Source organism: Tasmannia lanceolata, unplaced genomic scaffold (genome assembly GCF_043159265.1).
Source record: "Tasmannia lanceolata isolate RefF3 unplaced genomic scaffold, GAP_Taslan_0.1 ptg000021l, whole genome shotgun sequence".
Taxonomy (NCBI): Eukaryota; Viridiplantae; Streptophyta; class Magnoliopsida; order Canellales; family Winteraceae; genus Tasmannia; species Tasmannia lanceolata.
In genome coordinates this window covers 8,891,461-8,913,663 of record NW_027518698.1, presented here as the reverse complement: position 1 = coordinate 8,913,663, position 22,203 = coordinate 8,891,461, and the positions used below count along the sequence as shown (strand labels likewise).

The 22,203-nt window shown below is 38.6% G+C and overlaps 1 protein-coding gene and 2 long non-coding RNA genes across 11 annotated transcripts in view; 2 read left to right on the top strand and 1 right to left on the bottom strand.

The window, feature by feature from the left end:
- The window catches only part of LOC143855496 (uncharacterized), a 33,310-nt gene extending 22,952 nt beyond the window's left edge, over positions 1 to 10,358 (bottom strand). For 6 of the 8 annotated variants that reach the window (XR_013237892.1, XR_013237890.1, XR_013237891.1 and 3 more), the window contains exons 1-7: positions 10,039 to 10,358; positions 9,663 to 9,723; positions 8,853 to 8,896; positions 8,692 to 8,749; positions 8,199 to 8,238; positions 7,993 to 8,048; positions 7,244 to 7,340 (exon numbers count right to left, since the gene is read on the bottom strand). Coding sequence is in view for 5 of the 8 variants with exons in the window: in XM_077365623.1 (XP_077221738.1) it covers positions 7,244 to 7,340; positions 7,993 to 8,010 (115 nt within the window). In the remaining 3 variants the exon portion in view is untranslated. Of the gene's footprint in view, positions 1 to 7,243; positions 7,341 to 7,992; positions 8,049 to 8,198; positions 8,239 to 8,691; positions 8,750 to 8,852; positions 8,897 to 9,500; positions 9,578 to 9,662; positions 9,724 to 10,038 lie in introns of all 8 variants that reach the window. The other 2 variants (XM_077365621.1, XM_077365622.1) reach the window with 2 other exon arrangements.
- Positions 10,359 to 12,682: 2,324 nt separating this feature from the next.
- Positions 12,683 to 13,287, top strand: LOC143855437 (uncharacterized). Its single transcript, XR_013237876.1, has 2 exons — positions 12,683 to 12,716; positions 12,849 to 13,287. It is a non-coding gene; the product is annotated as an uncharacterized LOC143855437 (long non-coding RNA).
- A 1,297-nt stretch (positions 13,288 to 14,584) lies between these two features.
- On the top strand, positions 14,585 to 19,250 carry LOC143855541 (uncharacterized). Of its 2 annotated transcripts, none has more exons than XR_013237908.1 (3): positions 14,585 to 15,166; positions 18,464 to 18,612; positions 18,716 to 19,250. It is a non-coding gene; the product is annotated as an uncharacterized LOC143855541 (long non-coding RNA). The 2 variants fall into 2 exon arrangements; XR_013237907.1 differs by having other exon boundaries at positions 18,707 to 19,250.
- Positions 19,251 to 22,203: the final 2,953 nt, after the last annotated feature.

The window sequence follows — 22,203 nt, the reverse complement described above, 5'->3', positions numbered from 1 at the left end:
TTGTTCCGTCCACTGTCCATCAGAAACTCAAGTTCATCAAGAATAACAGAATTATCACAGTTAGAGGGGATCCGGAACCAGAAGTTGGACAGATATCCCAAGAGCAGATCAGTTCAAGCACCAGAGATGTCAGTCTGACTGGGTTTTCACTTGATGTTTCGACCATTACTATGGCGGAAGCTATGAACGAAGAAATTTTGTTTCTGTCCAGCGCCAATGCGCAGGTAGCACGAATAATGCGCCAATATGGGTATATTCCTGGAACTGGTCTAGGGAGAAATCTGAAGGTTTAACTGAGTGGCCGGAGCTGAAGGTCGCGAATAATCTGTTTGGGCTAGGATATGAACCCACTAGAAAAGAGATCAGGGAAAGGAAGCAGTACATGCTGAAGTGGGCAGAGCTATGTCGTCGGGGCCAAGAGCTACGTATGGGACCGTTCAGTCTGATGATGAATGGCAGGTACAAGAAGGAAGGAGTTGATTGCCCATTCTATGGTTTTCCCGAGCCGTGGTTTGATGAGTCTGGGAAAGAGCTACCAAGTTTTGAAATTCTCTTCACTGATGAATTGCTAGATGAGTATTTCTATGGGCAGATTGCAGCAGTTGAAAAGCAGGAATCCGACTGCACTGAGAACTTAGAGCTGCAGCTTCTAGACTCCCTCCTTGAGGTTGAGGCACCGGTCATTGCCATGATCGGAGAAGATGCGCGCATTCTGAACCCTAAGGGCCGAAGTACCCCAGCTGAGGTACCCCTTGATAACTGGACCTCTCAGGTCATTCCTCAAATAATTCTTCAGTATGGTCATGTTCCTCCAAAAGAGTCTAATGTTTCTAAGTATGGGTCTATTTCCGAGTCAGATATAAAGTCTGTTATTTCTAACAATTCTTTGGATGCAGGTACCTTAGGAAGCTTATACATTTCAGGTGTAGATGGCGAGTCCTCCGTTCTAGATGCTGTCTATGAAGATGAGTCCGTTATAGAATTTATCACAAAGTCTATAAATAGTCCAGTTGAGTCAGGTGTCAGTATTTCGGTTGACGATACAAACATTTCTTTTAAGCATAATGTAGAGCCTGTTGTGGGCCAGTTGATTAATGATGTAATTCTTAATTCTATGAATGAAATAAAGGACTCATTTCAATATCTTCTTGTCTCTATTTCTGGTTCTCAAATTGATAAAACTAATAACAATGATCAAAACTCCCCCTCTTATGAGGATGCCGACGAAACTCCCCCTGAGATCAATCACATGATTACTCAGGAGGAGCAGCGCCGAGCTAAACCACTTGAAGAAGAAATTGAAACTGTCAACATAGGTGATGAAACCTTAATCCGGGAAATACAGATTGGCAAAATGTTATCCCCGGAGGAGCGTGAAGAATTAATCACTTTGCTTATGGAATACAAAGAAGTTTTTGCTTGGTCCTACGATGACATGTCGAGATTAAGCGAAGACATCGTCCAGCATCGTCTTTCCCTAATCCCGGGTGCCAAGCCCAAAAAGTAAAAACTTCAGAAATTAAAACCAGAGTGCGAGTTGAAAGTCCATGATGAAATCAAAAGGCTATTAGATGTGGGTTTCATTGAAGTGGTTGAATATCCAGAATGGCTGGCTAACATAGTACCGGTGCCCAAGAAGGACGGGAAAGTCAGAATGTGCGTGGATTTCAGAGATTTGAACAAGGCGAGTCCCAAGGATGACTTTCCTTTGTCGAACATTGATCTCCAGGTGGATAATACAGCTGGTCATGCTTTGTTATCCTTTATGGATGGGTTTTCTGGATATAATCAGATCAAGATGGCCCCTGAGGACATGATAAAAACTGCGTTCACCACTCCATGGGGAACGAATTGGCTACAGACTGATGCCGTTTAGGCTGAAGAATGCAGGGGCAACCTATCAGAGGGCGGCTACCACCTTATTGCATGACATGATTCACAAAGAGGTCGAAGTTTACGTCGATGACATGATTGTTAAATCTAAGACTCGACCAGAGCATGTCGTAGTCCTGAGGAAGTTTTTTGAAAGGATCCTGAAGTATAAGCTTCGCTTTAATCCGACCAAGTGTGTATTCGGAGTTACTTCAGGGAAGTTGTTGGGGTTCATGATTAGCAAAAGAGGAATCGAGGTAGATTCTCAAAAGATCAAAGCAATCCAAGAGATGGAGCCGCCGAGGACTGAAAAGCAGATCCGGAGCTTCCTCGGAAAGGTTCAATACCTAAGGAGGTTCATAAATCAGTTGACGACATGTGAACTCATCTTCAAGCTGCTGAAGAAGAATTCTCCGAAGAAGTGGAATGATGAGTGGCAGGAAGCATTTGAGAAAATCAAGTGTCTAGCTTTGCCTCCTGTCTTTTCACCAATTATTCTGGACCAGCCGCTGTTGCTATACCTATCTGTCACTGACACAGCTATGGGTTGCATGTTAGCCCAGCAAAACTCTGAGTCAAAGAAAGAAAATCCAATCTACTACATCAGCAAGAAGATGCTAGAGTACGAGATGAAGTATTCTATCTTAGAAAAGACTTGTCTGGCATTGGTTTGGGCAACTCAGAGGCTCAGGCACTACCTATTATCAAGCAAGGTTCTCTTACTCTCACGGATGGATCCGTTGAAGTACTTGTTCGAGAAGCCCGCTCTCACCGGAAGAACATCCAGATGGTTGCTGCTATTGTCTGAATTCGACATCACCTATGTGACCCAGAAATCAGTGAAAGGGCGTGTGATAGCTGAGTAGTTAGTTGATGCGCCTAAAGATGAGAATGCAGTTCTGACGGCAGATTTTCCCGACGAAGAGATCATGGCTGTAGAAGATGAGTTCCAAAACACCAGATGGATGATGTATTTCGATGGTGCTGTGAACAACCGAGGTCAAGGGGTTGGGGCAGTGTTGATATCTCTGAAGAAAGAGTACATCCCCGTATCCATCAAATTGCAGTTCAAGTGTACCAACAATGAGGCCGAATATGAAGCGTGCATTGCTGGTCTCGAAGCAGCCTTGGCTTTGCATATTCAAGAGATAGATGTTTTCGGGGATTCAATCTTGATCATTTGTCAGATCAATGGTCAATGGAAAACAAAAGAAGATAGATTGATACCGTATAACACGTATCTGGATTCTTTGGTCAGGAGATTCAAGAATGTTACGTTTACTCATCTATCGAGGATGAGAAATCATTTCGCAGACGCTTTGGCTACACTAGCCTCAATGTTAGACATTTCCGCATCAATGGAAGTTCAGCCTTTAGCAGTGCGGTTACAATAGACTCCAGCACATGTAAACGCCATAGAGATAGCAGCCAGATATCCAGATGGAAAGCCCTGGTACACTGACATAAAGAATCTCATTTCAGGCCAAGGGCACCCCCCTGAAGCGTCGGGAAAAGAGCGGAGGTCTCTCCAGAAGTTGGCGGTTAACTTCGTTATCTGTGGCAATGAGCTCTTCATGAGGTCATTTGATGGAATCCAGCTCTTTTGTGTAGATGAAGATCGAGCAGCTAATCTCATAGAGCAAACGTATGAAGGAGTCTGTGGGCCTCACATGAAAGGAAAGATGCTGTCGAGAAAGATCCTGAGACTTGGATACTATTGGCCAACCATGGAAGCTGACTGCTTTGCATTCGTGAAGAAGTGTCATAAATGTCATATCAGCACTACCTGTGGTTTTTTTGTTTGTGCAAAACTCAAGTTGTTGTCCTCGTTGTGATTTGTCCTTTTGCGTCCCATGGGCCCAAGAAGGAATTCTGTTGATGGTAAATGAAATGAATTTCTGCAAAAAAAAAAATAAAGAAGAAAACAAAAACTGTAGGGTGGTGGTAGTCATCAGTTTTTCTTTCCTCTTTACATTTCATCTTCAAAATGTATGTGTATTCTCATGTCCTGATAGTTACTTGAACTCGTTTTGGGATCTAGCTCTTATAAATTGTTCTAAAGGAGAGGAAACAATCTTGTTCTGTAGATTTGACCCTCCTTAAGATCTTCGTTTTGAACCCCATTCGGCAGCATGTACAGGTCCACTGTTCTAGGATCATTTTGTTGTTCTGACTCTCTTGGGCATCCATTTGATTCAAATTCTTATGCTGCTATTCAAAAGGAGAGCAGAAATGGGGAGGTTAGTTCCTGGTAGTAATCAAGTAAATATTCGAAGTTAGCGTTCAATGTCGGTTTAGAATAGAGTTTGGTCTATAAGCCCAAGTTTCATCAACATTTTCAATCCTCGAAAGAGATAAGTCTCGAATAATTTTCAAGATTAACCCCCATGTAATCCTCTGTTGAGCTTTCACATTGTATCCTGAGTGAAATGGGGGTAAAACTTCATCCTTGTTTGAAATTTTGATGCATTTGGCGCTCGATCGACTTCGTTCTTTGCGGAGCAAGCCGATCAATGCGACCGATATTTCATTTTTTTGACCCGCTTGACTTCGTTCCTTGAACAGGTCAATCGGGATACTTGATTTATTACTTTGTCGGATTGGTTCTGTTTCTTGTGAAGCAAGTTGATCTAAATTTTATCCATCTTAGTCGAGTTGACTTCGTTTCATGTGGTACAAGTCAACAGCAAGCCCTTCACTATTTACCCTTACGTCACTCCATTAGATGTTACCTTGGCATTCGAGAGCCTCGCAGGGTTTTTAATGATCTCCTTCTTTCAGGATTGCTCTCTGCATAGTTTTGGAATTTATTTTCTTTGATATTTCATTCGGTTTTTGGGGCCTTCATCGATTTTCTGAGTTTCCCCCGGGTTCAGGCTATGATGGAATGCTTCTTGAGCCAAACCCTTCCCTTTCTACCTTAGAGTTTTCACAGGTTAAGGAATTTCTACCTTCTAGGGTCGTTCATAGGGTTTATGAGTCTGTCCCACCATCGTAGAGTTTAGGAGTCTGTCCTACTCCATCATAGGGTTTAGGAGTCTGTCCTACCACCATAGAGTTTAGGAGTCTGTCCTACCCCCTATAGAGTTTAGGAGTCTGTATAGACTATAGGAATCTGTCCTATCTCTTCATAGAGTTTAGGATTCCATCCTTCCATCTTTCAGAGTCAGTCTTTGCATGTTCCTAGGTTTCATAGTTTAGAAAGGATTTCGAACTACGGATGGCTTGATCGCTAGCTGAGGGGTACGTAGGCAGCTCAGGCTTGCAGCTGGCATCCTGAGTTCAGTCATAACTTCAAAAACTTCCATAAGCTTCAAAACCTTTCAAACCTTCCCAAAATACAAAAATTCTTCAAAAATATCCTTGCAAACCATTTTCAAAAAGATCTTCCCATAGAGTTAGGAGTCTGTCCTAGACGTTTGGGGTATCTTAGAGTTAGGAGTCTGTCCTACATAGGTTGTTGCTTCGTGTGTCTGGTCGTGTGAGTGTCCCTAGAGTTAGGAGGCCTCGAGTCGTGGTCGGTTAAACACTTAGACGAGCCGATGGCTAGACTAGAATGCGCTTAGATAGCCCATGATTTTTCTTAGGACACACAGCGTAGTCACACATAGGGTGTAGGGCTCACTTCCATTAGTTAGGGCATATAGGGAGTCCTAAAAATTACAATTCACTTGAACTGAAGCAATCGTACAAGAAGCTTTAAAAACTAGTCAGGTCTACTTGATCGAGTCTAGGATAGCGGAACTAGAGGGTTAAGCATTGTAGTTTAGAATAGGCCGTCGAACTATGTTGACTCTGATTCTTCCCGAGGTCGGGATACGTAGAGCAGCCAGGATGGACGGCCATCCTAGTCCGAGTCAAGTATCGCATTAGAGTCTAGGGTTTGTCGTGTCGAGTCGTGTGTGGAGTCGTGTTGTATTGTGTTTTGCCGTGTTTTCTTACTTTCATGTACAGACCCTATACCTCTAACTTTAGCATGCATGTGTTTGCCCATCAGAACTTAGACACCAATTAGGCATAACACTCATAACCTGGCTATTCTTAGGTGGCATGTCTGTCATTTCTTTTTTGTGTGTGCTTATTATTCCTCTCCGAGACATGTATGATTAGTTAGACGTTATCTCGGGGATATTCGTTCCCATTTCACATGATTTTCGCCCTAAACTCTTCAAGGTTAATAATAAATGGCATAAGAGACCAGGTGCTTGCACTTGGGCGAATTGGGGGCACCGTTACCCCTTCCCCATTCGTCATCAGGCACAGACCTTTTGTATCTCTGGTTATCTATTGCGACAGAGCATAGTATGGGATCCAGGGCCCACTTCCTTGGATGACGACTCTTTCTTTGTTGAAGGTGCGTCTCGAATCCGGGCTAGTCCCCGAATCGAGAGGTATCTCACTTTACATCGCCACTCATGCTGTGAGGGGCACTCTTTCGAAAGTTCCTCGGTGGAGCTCTCCTTCACGTGGATGATCTAGAGACTTTCTGGGGGCTTGTCCCCCGCCTCTCTCGGATCGGGGTCCACACAAAGGAAATCAAAATCCCCACATGTTCAGAAGTTGAGGAAGAGTCAGAGAGCAAGAAAGTTTAGGCAGAAGAAGAAAGACATCCTAGATCGTTAGGATTTTAATTTTCAATGAGTATGGGGATCAAGTCTAATGTTCATATGTATTCTCTCTTGTTTTGAGTTTTAGTTATCAAAAGGATCATGTCCTTGGTTGTGCTGCCCCTTTCTTAGGCATTGCCTTAAGGATTGGGGAGGGGTCTTGTTCCTTTTATTGTATCATCTTTCGTTTATCAATATTCTGGTAGGGGTCTGCCTAACCTCAGCTTACCGATAAAAAAAAGGATTTGTCTCCAACTGGCCAGCACCCGAAATTGTATTAAAAACTATGAAACTACAAGAGGGATTTAGATCAAGGGAAGCTCATGGAGATGAAAATGTCACTAGAATTACAGTAAGAAAAAGATCTGCTTGTGATGAAATGTGAAGCAGCAACCTGCCATGTGCTTTATGGTCATGAACCCCCCACAATTTAGCTGGAAAGAGTACAACCACTGTGTCGTTGAGTTGTCATCCAAATCAATAGAAGCCATCAGATGCCAAGCCCCACTAAATGTAGAGTTTGGAGAATTCCTTGTATTATATAGATGAAGTGCTATTCTACTTTAATGCAGATATTGGGTTCATGAAGTAACATACTCTAGATAGTGTTTGGAATTCATCTTTGGGCTAAGTTGTCATAAAAATGAGGAGCAGCTCTCAAAATCTACTAGAAATAATATCAAAATCTAAATGGGCTCCTCTGGGAAGTGAGATTCTAACCTGAATAAACAAATAAGCAAGTATCTATAGTCATCAATGCATACCTGGGTAGGAAGTTGTTGGTTTCGAGCTTGGACTTGCTGAAGAGTCCCTGACATCCCCCCCGCTGTACCATGTAACACTTGACTGAAGTTGGAAGTCCTGAAAAGGGCAAAAGAAGAGAATGTTAACTCAAAGCAAATTAAAATGAGATGATCATTTCCCAATTTCATATATGCTAACCATGGTGAGCATTTTTCACAAATACACAAGCACACCTCACCACCTGTAAGTCTTAATGGAAGAGTGATGGTGTTAATCAATGATCCAATCCTAGCAAATGTCAATCAAATGCTCTACTTAGATCATCTGTTTTATGCATAAAGTCATCAAGACAAAAGGTTTCTAATTGCCTAACTTCACGCTCATGCCTAGAATTGCTCCACATATAAGATGCTTCTGATCTAACTCCATGATTTATTTATTTTTGTGAATTTGATCAAGGAAAGTTAAGTCCCATATCAATTAGGCTTTCTTTGGAGGCCTTCCTCTCTATAGAAAATGGTTCAGCCATGGGCCTCTCTCTACTTTATAGAATGTGTAGAGATGTGGTTATTCTAGCATCTCAGAGTTCTTCTATAAGAAAGCCCCAACATATTTGGTCTATCAATGTTGTGAAGAAAAAAAATCAAATAAATACACAAATGAGGAGCAAATGAGACAGATTCAGGCGGAACAATTTTTTATCGCATAGGCAATATTAAAGAAAGGGGAGATAAAAGCAATATAGAATGAGACAAAAAACTAACCCCACCCCAGGGCTCCTATTCATTTTGGATTTTGAGAATTGATTCCAAGTCCTGACCCCACCTACACAACAAATAAAATGAAGTGTAAAAAAAAAACTACAAGGGCACCCAAATCAAGTGATGGAAGTATTAGCCCATGCAAGAGAAAGGAATGCAGTGGACCACCTAGCCAGAAGCGTTTGTAGCAAAAATGTAAAGGAAAGATACTCACTTGCAAGTTGCGTTCTCGCCTTTCGAACTTCATCCCCTCACTGATGAGCCAAATTTTTTTTAAAAAAAGATTCAATTAAGATAATGATGATGATTAAGCACCCATAACCATAAAATGAATTAAAATTAAGGGTCAACAGACTTACCCAATTTCTTAAAAGAAGCTAGAATCAAGTAAGATCCATACACAAATAATGATATAAAATAGGATGGCCAAGCCATTTCGGAACCTAAAGCCATTTTCCCTCTGATTATCACTCTTAAATTCCATTTTTCTTCAGTCAATTGCTTCTTCGCATACAAAAAAAAAAAAAAATTCCAAATTTCAACCTTTCAAACAAATTTCTACCTTTGGAGCAGTGTTGATGAACACAAAACTTACAAATATACACCGAAAGGGATTTGTTCATACCTAATGGGGCAAGGTATAGAGAGGTATAGCTATTGACATCAACTATAAAACCAAATAACTTGGGAATGGGATTTGTTCATACCTAATTGGGCAAGGTTAAGTCCTCGAACCTTGCTTGCCACCGACCCTGTCGATGATGCCTGACATTTCAACTCAACAGGAAGTTATTAGGTTGACTATTTGTGAAGAATTCCACGGTTTCCAAAAGTAAAGAACATCAATTATAGAGGATTTGGGGCTTACCTTGTCACTCCTTCTGAAGCCCCCTCGAGAAACGGATGCTTTTTCTGCAAATTTGGTTGAGAGTAAGAATTTTACAAAGGTAATACAGATGAAAAAAAAACTGTTCAGTTTTTGTTGTGAGCAGGATGTCAATGACTAGAAAACTAGTGCTTCAATAGCTATTTCCAAGGAAAATGACTATCAGTGGTTGTAACATACTAAGATACATAATGCAGTTACATCATATAAATAAGCTGATGGCAGGAACATAATAGAGAATTTGAAGCCCTGTTTGTTTTGGATTTTCAGAACAGATTGTGAGTCCAAAACTGATTATTGGATTCCATTTGAGTCCAAAAATCAGTTTTGGACTTATTAACCAATTCTCAAAATCCAAAGCAACAAGGCCTTACAAGAAACAAACTTAAAACCAATAAAGCATCAGCAACTAATAATACTAGTATCAGAAAGCCCACCATATATTCATGCAACCAAACACAGCCAATCAATCACAGCCTAAGCACAAATTCAACCATTTTTCTATCAGACCTCTAAGGACATCAATATGCTTAAAATGTCAGTTGCAATCATCAGGTTAAGAAGCATGTGCAACACGATGATACTATATGCAAATCCTTTAAGCAAACTTGTAGATGTCTAGCAACTAACCTATAGATGGCTTGCAACAATTTCGCTTATTAGACCTGGAATATTCATTAGCTTGAGTATTTTCTTTTGATCAACCTCTAAAATTAGACAACAACAGCCAAGGAAAAAAGAATTACAGAAAAAAGGAAAAATAAACATAAAAACAAGAGAGTAAATAAATACCTATCCTTTGCTTTTCCTCTCTTATTCTTTCCTCTTTCTAAAGAAGTGGCAAATCAAAACCCTACATAACAAATAGAAAAAACATTAATTAAATAAGAACTTTCTTAAACCTTAAAAAAGAAGTGAAAAAGAAATCAAAAACCTTGAAAATAGAATGAATATGAGAAATCAAATACGTTAAAAAAAATAGAAACCAAAACCCTAATTATAAAGTCATGTGGGAGAAGATGTTAGAGACAAAACTGAATCCCTAATCATGCCGGAAAAAAAAACCCTAATCGCGGAATCTCTTGAAACACAAAATTGAAACCCTAAATTTAAACAAAAAATGCCTCAGAAAAAGTCACAATCATCATTTCAAATCCCTGAAACATACCTTGTTATCTCCCTTGAATGCCTGTAACCCGTCAATCAGCCCTCGTTATCTCCGTTGAATGCAACAACAACAAAAATCAGATGAAAGAGGAGAGATTAGTGAAGAGGAGATTAGAGAAATTAGGGATTTCAGTTAGAATATGAGAATGTATAGAAACATGTGGGTAAGGATTAGAGAAGAGAGATTGGAGAAGAGATTTGAGAGGGTTTGGAGCGGAAGTAGGGCTTGCGGAAAGAGTCGTGCGGAAAGCTTAGGGTTTGTGCGAAAAATATCGTGAGGTTCTGCCCTAAGCCGCGAGTAGTTCAACTAATGAAATAAAATATCACTGACGTTCCTAAAAGAAAGCCGCTAATTAAGATATTCAACGACAGTTTATGAACGTCGGTGAAGTCCGAAATTAAAAAGAAATTAATTAACGACGTTTATATTAAGAAACGTCGGTAATTGTGAGGATTTAGGGACGCTCACAGAACGTCGGTATATACATGTCTTATTTTTTGGGCGGTACTAGTTACTTGCACGGGAATATAAATTTTCCGACGTTTTACTGGTTGAACGTCGTTGCATGTAGAATATTAGGGACGTTTTTTTTTAATGTCGGTAAGAGAATGCCACTATTAACCATTCTTCTTGTAGTATTATCTTCTTTTGATTTTAGTAAGTGTGTCTGCAGATGACTTACTGAACTATGCAATGACTTTAACCCTGTGGATCTATGCGTTGGGATGAAGTGTTAGTCGCTTAAACTTCTCTTTGTATTGGTAGTTGAGATCTGATGGATTTTATTGATTAGAAGGGCATGGAAAAAATTGCTCGATATGTTGCCTTGCATGTATGTATATTCTATTTGCATGTGTGTCGCTCTGTCACGTGTCTGACAAGGAGCTCGGTACATGGCATGATAAGTTTTTGTATATAAAGTGTAGCAATTAGTTCTATTCTATTTTGAATATTTTTTAACTGATTATACCGTAAACTATGAATTAAATTATAATGAACTATGCTAACGTAGATTTAATGCATATAAGAGAAAGATAGTTTGAAACAAATATAAAAACACAATTAGTACTCATGATTAATCTAATTACATATATAACATCCCCTTCTTATCCATTTCAAAAACAAACAAAAAAATTTCCATTTCAAAAAAACATCCCCTTCTTATTCTTGTTTCCTGGTGAGCACCCGGTTAGGACTTCTCCTAGTACTCAGATTACAAAGCTTAAGTTATTTCAAGTGTGTCGAGATAAGAAAGAAATAGATAAGAAAGAATATTAATCTAATTACATATATAACATCCAATCCTTATAATATAACCCCAAGCTTACAAAAAAGTTACTCGAGAGCTCTCACTAATACTAGTGGATGGTAAGGATTCGTCCGTTTCAGAGAATGTCGTCCTAAATATGCTCTGCATCTCATCTAAACTCACCGATAGAAAAGCTATTTGAGACCTTGAGCCATAACCATGTCTGGGCCTCAATCATCACTTGCTGATCCTCATATGGCACTCTCATTCGAGTTCTCTACTCTACTTGAGTCTCCTATGCTGATCGTATACTATCTGCCTCCTCTGCAATAGGGCTTCGACTGGAGCCAAAGAGAATCTTTAGGATAACTCCCCCACCAAGTCCCCACATATGGCCTTAGGAATATGCTCCCAAGACATGTATACTTTGCAGCTCTTACCGGTGGCCTTGATAGCTTATATCCTGTGCCATAAACGAAAACACCGTTTTTAGGCACTCAACAATTACATTTTGATCGGATCTTTTTAATTTCACACAAAAGGAGTTTTCCAAAAAGAATTGTTTCTATTGCAATAATCCTTTTGAATTGATACAATTACTGTCATTTTGTTAGAAAGCTCTTAAAATTGAGATCAACTGATATTTCACCGGAGTTCGGCGAAGAAAGAAGATGAGATCCCTGAAAGCAAGAACATTCAACTAGCCTTACGGTTCTACTCATTCTATTCTTCCTATATAGCATCTTAAGTGATGGTAAAGTGCTGTTAAAGTTTCTTGAAGTATCTGACATAGATCAATTAAGTTCATGATAGAAACATGCAACATAGCTTGTTATAAAAAGAAGGATATGTCTACCGAGTATAAAACAAAGGTTCTGATCAAACATTACCTGTGATGAGATTGAGTAATAGTGTATTGAAATGTTACAAAAAGTATTGCACATTAGAATTTTTGTGTGACATAGATAAGTTTATACAAGAGTAGTGATATGTAACAATTATATGAAAAGGTGGCAAAGATTAGAATGGTTTGTTTGTTATTACCTTAATATTGCTAAACCCAAAAAAAATCTATTTAATTTTAATATCTTTTGCATATAGATTATACTCAAAATAATTTTAGAGATATTAATGACACCATTAAGCGGATGGAATTTGGAAAGGAATAAATTAATAGACCCATCATAACATAACAGTTTTGCCACTAATTGAGTGGATCTCTCCACCTATCATGGGCTGAAATTACGACTAAATCCTTTATAACCCATCAATTAGGATTTGAAATAGATCCTATTGGTAGATTGTGTTCGCCCACTTAAATCCACATTCTTTTGTGTCCACTTCAATCTACACTCTATTCATCTACAAAAACAAGTTCATTTTCATAATTATCAACGTGAGTAAGATTATCAACCCTTACTACTGAGAGGTACCCATAGTTAATGTCCTACAGTTATTTGTTTTAAACCATGCGTAGTTAATATTCTATATTTAATTAGTTTTAAAACATTCAATCTATTTCAATTTTTTTATGTTTTGACCTGTATCTTGACATTTATAGGAGCAGCCATGAAGATTCTTGCTGTGATCTTATTCGTAATTTTCGTTACAATATCAATGGTTGCTATGGGATCGTCAGGTGAAGATTTTAGCCCTCGAAAGTTCAAGCCGACAGTGAAAGGAAATTTCATGCATCTACAGCACGAGAGGTCTTCAAACGGCATTCAACGCCGCTTGCTAGAGAATCTCAGTGGTGGAAGGAACAGCGGCGCTTATGATACTTCCACGGACACTGCGAAGGGAAATGGCATAGACACGGGTCTCGACAGTCATCATACCACTAGTGTGCAAGATTGGGTTAACGGCCATCCTAAGGATCCTAAGGTTAACGACCATCCTAAGCCAGATACCAAGTGATATTAACAAATAGTTGGGTTTTCTTTCCTTAAGAAACCTTTGTATGATTGAAATAAATAATCTGGTTTGGAGTGTTTGCTTTAGTTAGTTTGAAACAAGCTGGTTTATTGTGTTTGCTATGCTTATGACCATGTATGTATCTGTGAACATGTGTGTACTTCTATTAAGTCATGTATTAATGGCATACTAAGCTTGATATTATCTTCCTATGGTAGAAATTATATTTGGATTTGAATTTACTATCGTTTCAATACGGAAACATTTAGGATTAGCCTATATATAGCTCAAATCTGTACCATGTGTGTCCAAATGTACATTGATGGGATTCTTTCAAAATTGGGCCAAGAAAGGACGACCAAAGTGAGCAAAAATTGCAGGGGACGGATTATATAACTATATCTCAGTTTGGAATGGGTGGTCAAGAATAGAGATGCCTGATAGGATGCTTCAATTTTCCCAACCTGAAACACCCCAAAGAAACTAAATAGAATTTTATAATGTCAATTACAAATTAAATATAAGAGTGGGACCCACTTGGAGTCATGGGAAAATTTTGAAATACATCTTAACCCCGATCGAGGATCGAATACCTTGTGGGCCTATTTGGTTTGCTGGAAAGGGGTGGAAAGGAAAGGGTTTTCCACGTTTTTAGCCCTTTCTGTTGTTTGGTAGTACAAGGAAAGCAAATCTTGGATGGATAGGACTTTCCATCTAAGCAATAAAGGTGTCAACAATCCACGAAAATCTATCCCTCATTGGACGATGCACCTTTCCTTTCCATACATAAACAAACTAGTGAGAAGCCCCTGAGATGCCCGGAGCGTTAAAAGAAAAATTAAATGAAAAATGATTCACACCGGGTAAAAATCTTGAAAATTGTAGATTTTGCAGATTTTAGCTTTTTGGGACTCCCAGTGTAAAATAGGTTAGATACAGATTTCGTTGAAAATTTTTTTGGCAAAAATAATAGGTGAGTTCCTATTTCAGCTTTATTTCCTAATCTTTTGCCAAAAAATATTGGCAATTGGAAGGGAAATCAACAATGGAAACGGCTTAAAATATTAGGGTGTGAAGTATTCATCAATGGATAAGTAAGATTTTGCAACGAATAAGTAAGACGAGAGAGATTTTCACATATATTTTCTGTTTGTTGAAATCGAGTAGATGTGTACATTTTTGTGGAGGAGGGTGCATGGCGCACCCACATCGTCGAGGATTTTATTTTACATATATATTATATTATGTGATATTGGATTACTAATGTCGCGTCTTCATCCAAAGTAAAAGATATGTACCCACGTTATCTTCAAGCTTAGCCAGAAAGAAGCTTTGATTCTCACGTCGTCTTCCATCCCGTGGTATAAAAGGTATTTTTGTTACGTTTCCTTACGAGTCCAAATGGGAAACGATTTTATTTTGATTTTATTTCCTCTTTCGTTTAGGATTCAGTTGCTAATAGGATTGCTATTTTATAAGTTAGAATTTGTCTTCTGAATATCTTTAGTAAGTGGTATCTGAGGAGTTCGTTGTAGAGTTCGTTGTTTTAGGAAGATATGTCACGAAATCTTTGGGTGTCCAATTTTAGGAGTTGGCTGTTTTAGGAGAAGAATGAAAAGGTGATGAAAGGAACTGTAATGATCATCTTTTGAGAAATACAAAAAACAGTTTAACGAGGGTTTCCCCCTGACGTGGGATTTGTCTAGCAATTATTGCACTCTTCTTCAATTAGCCTTATCAATTTTTTCCCCTTGTTTCGTCCGTCAGATTTGTCTAGCAATTATTGCACTCTTCTTCAGTTAGCCTTATCAATTTTTTCCATTTCTTTCGTCCATCTTCCACAAATAAGAAACTTCTCGCACAAAACTTCCTACCAAAAACGTGAGAAACGAGGGGACAAATAGAGGGAGGAAGAGAAGGGTAAAGACGAAGGAAATCAAGCCACAAATCCTAATTTTCCTTTTGGTAAGTTCTAGCTCCAGCTATTCATGTTCGTGGGAGAAATTTCGATTTGTTCTCAAATCGATTTCGTAGTTTTCCCTTTTTGATATTTTGATTTTTCTTTGAATATTGGGTTATTTATTTGATCTGAGTAACAATAGTTTCAAGGTTGGGGAAATTTCAATTTGGGAGATTGTCCCCTTTTGATGGAGATTAGGTCAAGTTTGGGTTCTGCATATAGCATCCGGTGTAGTTTGTTTTTCCAAAAAACATATTCACAACTGTGGTCTGGGTTTATTTCAAGCGTAAGGGATTAAAAGCTCCGGGGATTTATTTGTCTGTAATCTTCTTATATTCTCTAGCTGTAACGGACAGCAATTACAATCAGTTCATTGCAACCTATTGTTCATGTGTTCCTTATCACAAACAACAAAATAAAAGAAGATGGTAATAATTAAAGATTAATTAATGCTGATGATCTTACCACTCAAAAAAAAATTAATGTTGTTGATCTAATCTTAAGCTAGAAAATGCAAATGCTTAACTAGAAACAAGGGGTGCCCTTTTCTGCTCTGTAATTCTAAGGCTAAACCAATCTGATGTCTGGTGCAAAAATATCTAATTTTACTAATCTCTGTGTGTGTGTCGACATTTTCACTTCTTACAAATGCCTCTGCTTCACTTTCATTTCAAACAATAACCATTAAGGACTGATAAATTTGCTATGCGAATAAGAAGTTTTGACATTTTCACATCAAGAGCTTCATTTGATGTCATCTCCTTCTCCCTACTATTGCCAATTCTTCCTTATTCCCCATCTGAAGTTCTAAAATTATAAGTATATACAGATTTTTTAACAGTGCACTCAATACTGAAAAAAAAAAGTTATTCCATTCTCATCTTTGCAAACTCATTCAACACATTCATCATTCCAATGTTTAAAATTTCATAGTCCCCATATCCCACTATGACAATGAATTAAAATTTGGTAGCAAGTCTATTGCTGAAAAATCGTTCCCATGTTATACTCCATTTTCCAGGTGGGTTGTTCTTTTTCATTCCCAATTGACTTAAAATTGGGTGGCAAGTCTATTGCAACAAATCATTGCCATATCATACTTCACTTCCATGGTGGCTTCTTCTTTTTCATTCCCATTTGACTCTACATTTCTCCAGCAATCTATCCTAGAAGGCATATTTCTACAGGGCATGATATCACCCCCACCCAACTACTCAAATATCTCCCTTATGGTAGAAAATTCGATGAAACTAACATAGATTTTTTCTAAGTACCCTTATTAATCAAGTCATTAGTTATCTTCAATCAAGACACGAGAGTGTTTTGGTTGCTAGGGTGATGCAATTTCTGTGTGATTCAGATTATAAAATTGAAACTAGTTATTGGGTAGATCTCCAGCTACTTGAAACATGGTGGGTGCGTTTTTTTCACCTTAACTTTGGTGTAATGATATCTGTGCTCAACACAACATGCCACCAAACAGAGTCTAGAATAAGAATGCACAAAAGGAGCACTAGCTTGAATGAAAGACAAAACTAATGAATGCTCCAATAAATTGAGTTCAACAGACATGGAAATGAACATGCTTCATCTATTAGTGATTCTATTGGGGTTTTCTCACCTCATTTCCTTGAATGCTGTCCCTTTTACTAATTTCTTGTTGTATGAATGGCTGCAGTTGTGTAAGTAAGAACATTGCTGTCAAGTTCTGTTCTTGGATTTTGGATTTGATTGATCATTAAAAATCCATTTTCAGAACAAGATTTTACATAAAAAATGTCCAGAGAACTATCCTATAATTGTAATGGAAGCTCAAATGATCACATGTGCAATTAGATTTAGGTGGGCTTGATCCTCTTGCCTCTTTGGAGAAATCAAATCTAAATAACAGTCTGTTAAAAAAAACCCAACATAATATTACAAAGATCCCATTGTAGCGCGACACCAATTGCCAACATAAATTAAGGTAGGCTTGTTCTTCCCATTTTGTTGGGTCTCGTCCAAATGCTTATACATTCACCCGCACTTGGGTCTCTCTTTTGAGTTTTTCTCGAACTCTGTTCATGGTTTCTGTGTTCTTGATGACTCCACCATTCTCCATTTAATTGTTGAGCTGCTAGTGTCATTAACAATCACGGACAACTCTTGCCAATGCTATTTTCAATTATTAGAAAGTGCTTCTTTTGTTAATGTGAAATCATCCTAAATATCATATATATATACTACATGTACAACCAATTTTAAGATTGTATACTAAGTTGGACATTATTCCCCTGAATGGGTGAAGCTTGAGGGTCCACTATCTACAATTGGCATCAATGACCATGCACATGACCATCTCCGAGCAGTTGTCAACGTTCGACCTACTATCCCATCAGAGATGAATTCCTTATGGGTTCAAAAGAAAATACAAAATTTTGTGAGGAAGAAGATGCTGCTCATTAGGTAGAAATATTTCTATGTTGTGATATTGAGTCTGTCTTAAGAAATCAATTCCTCATTCGATTAGTATTTTTTTTTTGTTGATAAACGCATGATTTTGGTTGGAACTCTTTTGAATTGCTCTTAAGAAAAGACTTCGTTGTTGCTGGACTTTAATTGCTCTTATAGGTTATGTTTTTAGTTCTGCAGTCCCATTTCTTCTTGAAGGTAGTTGGTGGACATGGACATATTACTAGAAGAAAATATATTACATCCATTTGCACAATAGGAATTGTATTACTCCTACTATGGCGTCAATATCAAACTGGCATAATGCGTAACAATTCAAGGATTAGAGATTACGAATACTATAGAGCTATTATCCATCAAAGAAATTCTGATTGTTAGAATCAGATTCGCAAGGGACATATAACCTTTTTTCCGTTTATGTGAAATCTTACGAGAGAAAGGAAATATTCGCGATACTTCATGGATAACTCTCAAAAGAACAATTAGTGATGTTCCTTTACACCATTGTTCACAACCTTAAAAATCAAAAAATTGGACACCATTTTGTTCGTTCAGGTGAATCAGTTGGTAGTCACTTCCGTCGAGTTTTAAATGCAATTGTTACACTCTATCTAGACTTTGTATAGCTTCCAAGACTTCCAACAGCTCCATAAATCAATAACAATAACAGATTTAAGGATTTCTTCCAAGTATCTATATGTCCCAAATATGAAAACACGTTCTAACTATATCTTTTACTATTATTATTATTTAATTTTTTATTAAAAGTTGTATAATTGTATTGGCGCCATAGATGGAACATACATTCCTGCAAAAGTTAGAATCAGTGAACAAGCTGCATGTCATTGCAGAAAAAGATTCATCGCTCAAAATGTTATGGCAGCCTGTTCTTTTGATCAAAAGTTTGAATAAGTTTTAGCTGGTTGGGAAGGTTCGGCAGCAGATTCACGAGTATTAAATTCCGCATTGACTAGAGAGGACAAACTTATCGTCCTCACAGGTATAAAGCTTCTATCATCATTACCTCATAGTTAATTTTTATTTGTGCTAAGAAATGACTTTTAGTGCCATTCATAAAAATAAATTACTTTTAGCCTCTGTAGGTGTAGGGAAGTACTATCTTGTGGATGCCAACTATGCAAATATGCCTGGATTCCTTGCACCTTATCGGGATATTCGTTATCACTTGAAGGAACTTAGAACTAGAAATCCCATAATAAATAAAGAAGAGCTCTTTAATTATCAGCACTCCTCCTTAAGAAATGTGACTGAACGAGCATTTGGAGTACTGAAGAGTCGCTTCGCTATACTTAGGACTACAATAAGTTTCTCGTACAATATACAAGTCAAGATAGTTATAGTTTATTGTGTCCTGCACAACTTTATTATGATCATAGGCCGTGATGATCCTATTAGCGATGATGAGAATGAAGTTGACTTAAACGATGAGGAAATGGAGGATGATATGATGGAGGATATGAACACTCAAATGCAAGGTTGGCTTGTACGATCCAGAAGGGATGATAGAGTTGAAAAGTCAAATTTTCGAGATAGTATTGTAGAGAGAATGTGGGCAGATTATAATATATGATTGTAATATGACATTATTAGCTCAATTTTATTTCATTTAAGAGACCATCATTTTTTTTTAATGTTCTAATTTGAATTCTTTCTTGCTCTATTAATTCGAAATATTCTTTTATATTCATATGTGAGAGAAATGGCTTTGTTCTTACGCTATTTTTTATTCATGCTTATAATGTATCATTTAGAATATGGCTATATATTTGTAATGTTTGACCTTTTATTTAATGGTTATGTAAGGAATGGCATCTGTGGGAGCCATTTTTTTCCCACCGTTCGCTTTTTGCAAGCGCATGATCACCACGTCGGGTTTTTTGGGAGTGGGAGTGTTTGTTTGTTTGCGTTTCTTGTAAACTCGGGATCGAGGTCTAGATTTCACAGGAAAGAGAGTTTCAGAGTCACCACCTAGGTTAGAGCCTAGGACCCATGTCTGCTTTTCTGATGAAACAGGGATAGATATCCGAATTTCATAGGAGAAGTAGTAACCAAAGTTCTAGAACTCGTAATTTTACTCTATTTATTAAGGCTTGGTCTTTCAAGAAATCTGAGTAAGGGTTATGGTTACATTCGGGGAAGGTGTTAGGTACCCCTCATGCCCAGGTAAACCCGGTCTCCTGATTACATTCGGGGAAGGTGTTAGGTACCCCTCATGCCCAGGTAAACCCGGTCTCCTGACTTGATTTGGCATTTTTAAAGAACTTTATAAGAATTCTTCACTTTTTATCCTTTATTAGGATTGGGTTTAATTCATGTACGTAAATGAAGTGGATTCGCAAAGAAAAGAGAAAAAATCGGTTTGGGCGTTATCCTGATTGAAATTATATAAACACTACGTATCTCAAGTCTCGGGAGATTCTCGTAGTGTAACCTCAAACAAGATAACTAAAACAAACGGAAATGACAAGACATAAAGGAAAGAAACAATGGGTTTCTGATTCCCTCCGTTTGTCCAACCCCATTGGAGCACCAGGGCTCTCGTCTCTGTGTCTTTTGTCTATGGTAGGACCTGGGACAAAGTTGCAGGATAAGGAGAGGGAACGGAGCCCTATTTACAAAGAGAGGTAATGGATTTACGTTATAGGACCCAGGGCAAGAGGAGCCCTAGATCCCATAACTACCATGTACCAGGTTTTATAATAGAAACGTAGAAAGCTGGGAAATAAATTTAATTTTATCAAAGGAGAGAGGACACCTTCCGAAAACTCGGCTGCGTAACGGCTCTAATTGGATGGGGTAGCTTTGTGTTCTTCCAAAAATTCGACGGAACAATAGCGCTAATTAGACGATGGAGCTTTGGGTTCCCCAAAGATTCGGCAGAACAACGTGCGATAGCCCCGAGTTCTCCAAAATTTGGCAGAACAACGACGCTAGTCGGAGGGTCTCATTCCGAGTCTTCGAAAATTCGGCAGAATGCCGACGCCCAGTATGAGCTCCCTATGAATTTCTTTACTTTTTCTTAGGTAAAGAAACTAGGGTTTTTGCACAGAGTTTACTTTGGAAAGGGTTGAAAAACAAAGAGCTGGAGATTTTTTATCTAAAAACCAACTTTTAAACTAGTTAAATTCTGATTTTTTCTCTTACTCCCCCCCTTTATATACGGTCGGATGGCAATTTCGCAATTTGCAAAATTGAATTCGCAAATTCTGAAATTGCCTTTCCCAATTTTGCAATATGCGAAATTGGATTTGAAATCCGGGATAGGTCGGATGTAAGATGCCAGGTCGGCAAGAATTTCTCAAATTGCGAGATTGCCTTGGAATTTCACAATTTGCAAAATTGAATGTTTGTTGAGGGGGGGGGGGGTGTGTTTTGGTCCAAAACTCGGTTTTTTGGGGTTTTTTGGAACTTCAAAAGACAATGTTTTGTTCGTTTGGACTCCAAATTGCACGCGGTCTGATCCGTTGGATTCCTTGTAGCAAGGGGAATCCAACAAGTCTGGTCTTGCTAGTTGGTTTGGGTGAGAAGTGTTTTTTGGGTAAAACTCAAAGTTAACTTTCGGTTGAAATGCCATGTGAAAACGGACTTTTTGGTTGTGCCGTAAAAGACGGTTGCCGTGCAAAGACAGGCTTTCTGTTTGTAATTTTGGGGCAAATTTATTTTTGAGAAATCTTTACCGTTTCATGAACCAGAGAGAGAGAGACCGAGAGAAAGTGAATGGGAGCTCTGGGCTCCTCATGAGACTCTTCCTCGTGACAACCTATCATTAGTACCACTTTGAAAAAATTGAGTGTCTACAGATGCCCCTCTCTGGTAGAGGGTGCAAGGCACACAAATGTCAAAGTAAGGAGACAACAAAATTTTGTCAGTAGGGACTAATGATAGGGTTGCAAGACTTGCGTCGGGCCCTTAGGCTTGCAGCCTTTACCGAGGAATGTTGATGTCAGGTCCTTGAGTTGAAACCTGTCGCTGACGGTTTTGAGTTTTGAAAATACGACTGTTAGAATGAGTCTTCGGTGAACGTCGTTTCTAACAGTAAGGAGGGTCATCTGAAGTCAGGTCTAGCGCCTGACTTGGGGAGGGACCTCAAGGGATGTCGTTCTGACATCCAGGACTAACGCTAATAAAAGGGGTTCCTGTGTGGCATCCGGTGATTGGTACGACAGATTGTACACGAGATTTGATTGAATAAAGCAGATGCATGATCGTCATCTGCTCTTGGATTTGGATGGGTGGTTTGATTGGATGTCTTTCCATGTTTTAACGGGTTTTTGACTTGGGAAGATGCCTTATCGGCATCTAGGGTTGATTGTCTTGAGGGTTAGCCAAAAGACTAGCGTTCGTATGGATACGAACACCTATAAGGATGGGACACTTTTTCTAGCATCCAGTGCATGGCTTTTTTAGGGTTATCTTCATATTGGGGTGCTACCGGGTAGAAACAGACTTACTTTGGTTCTGAGGGTTACCGTGTAGAAAAGAACTTATCCTGATGTTGTATGGCTACCGTGTGAAAACGGACTTATTTTGAAGAGCTACCGTGTAGAAATGGACTTACCTTGACTTTGGG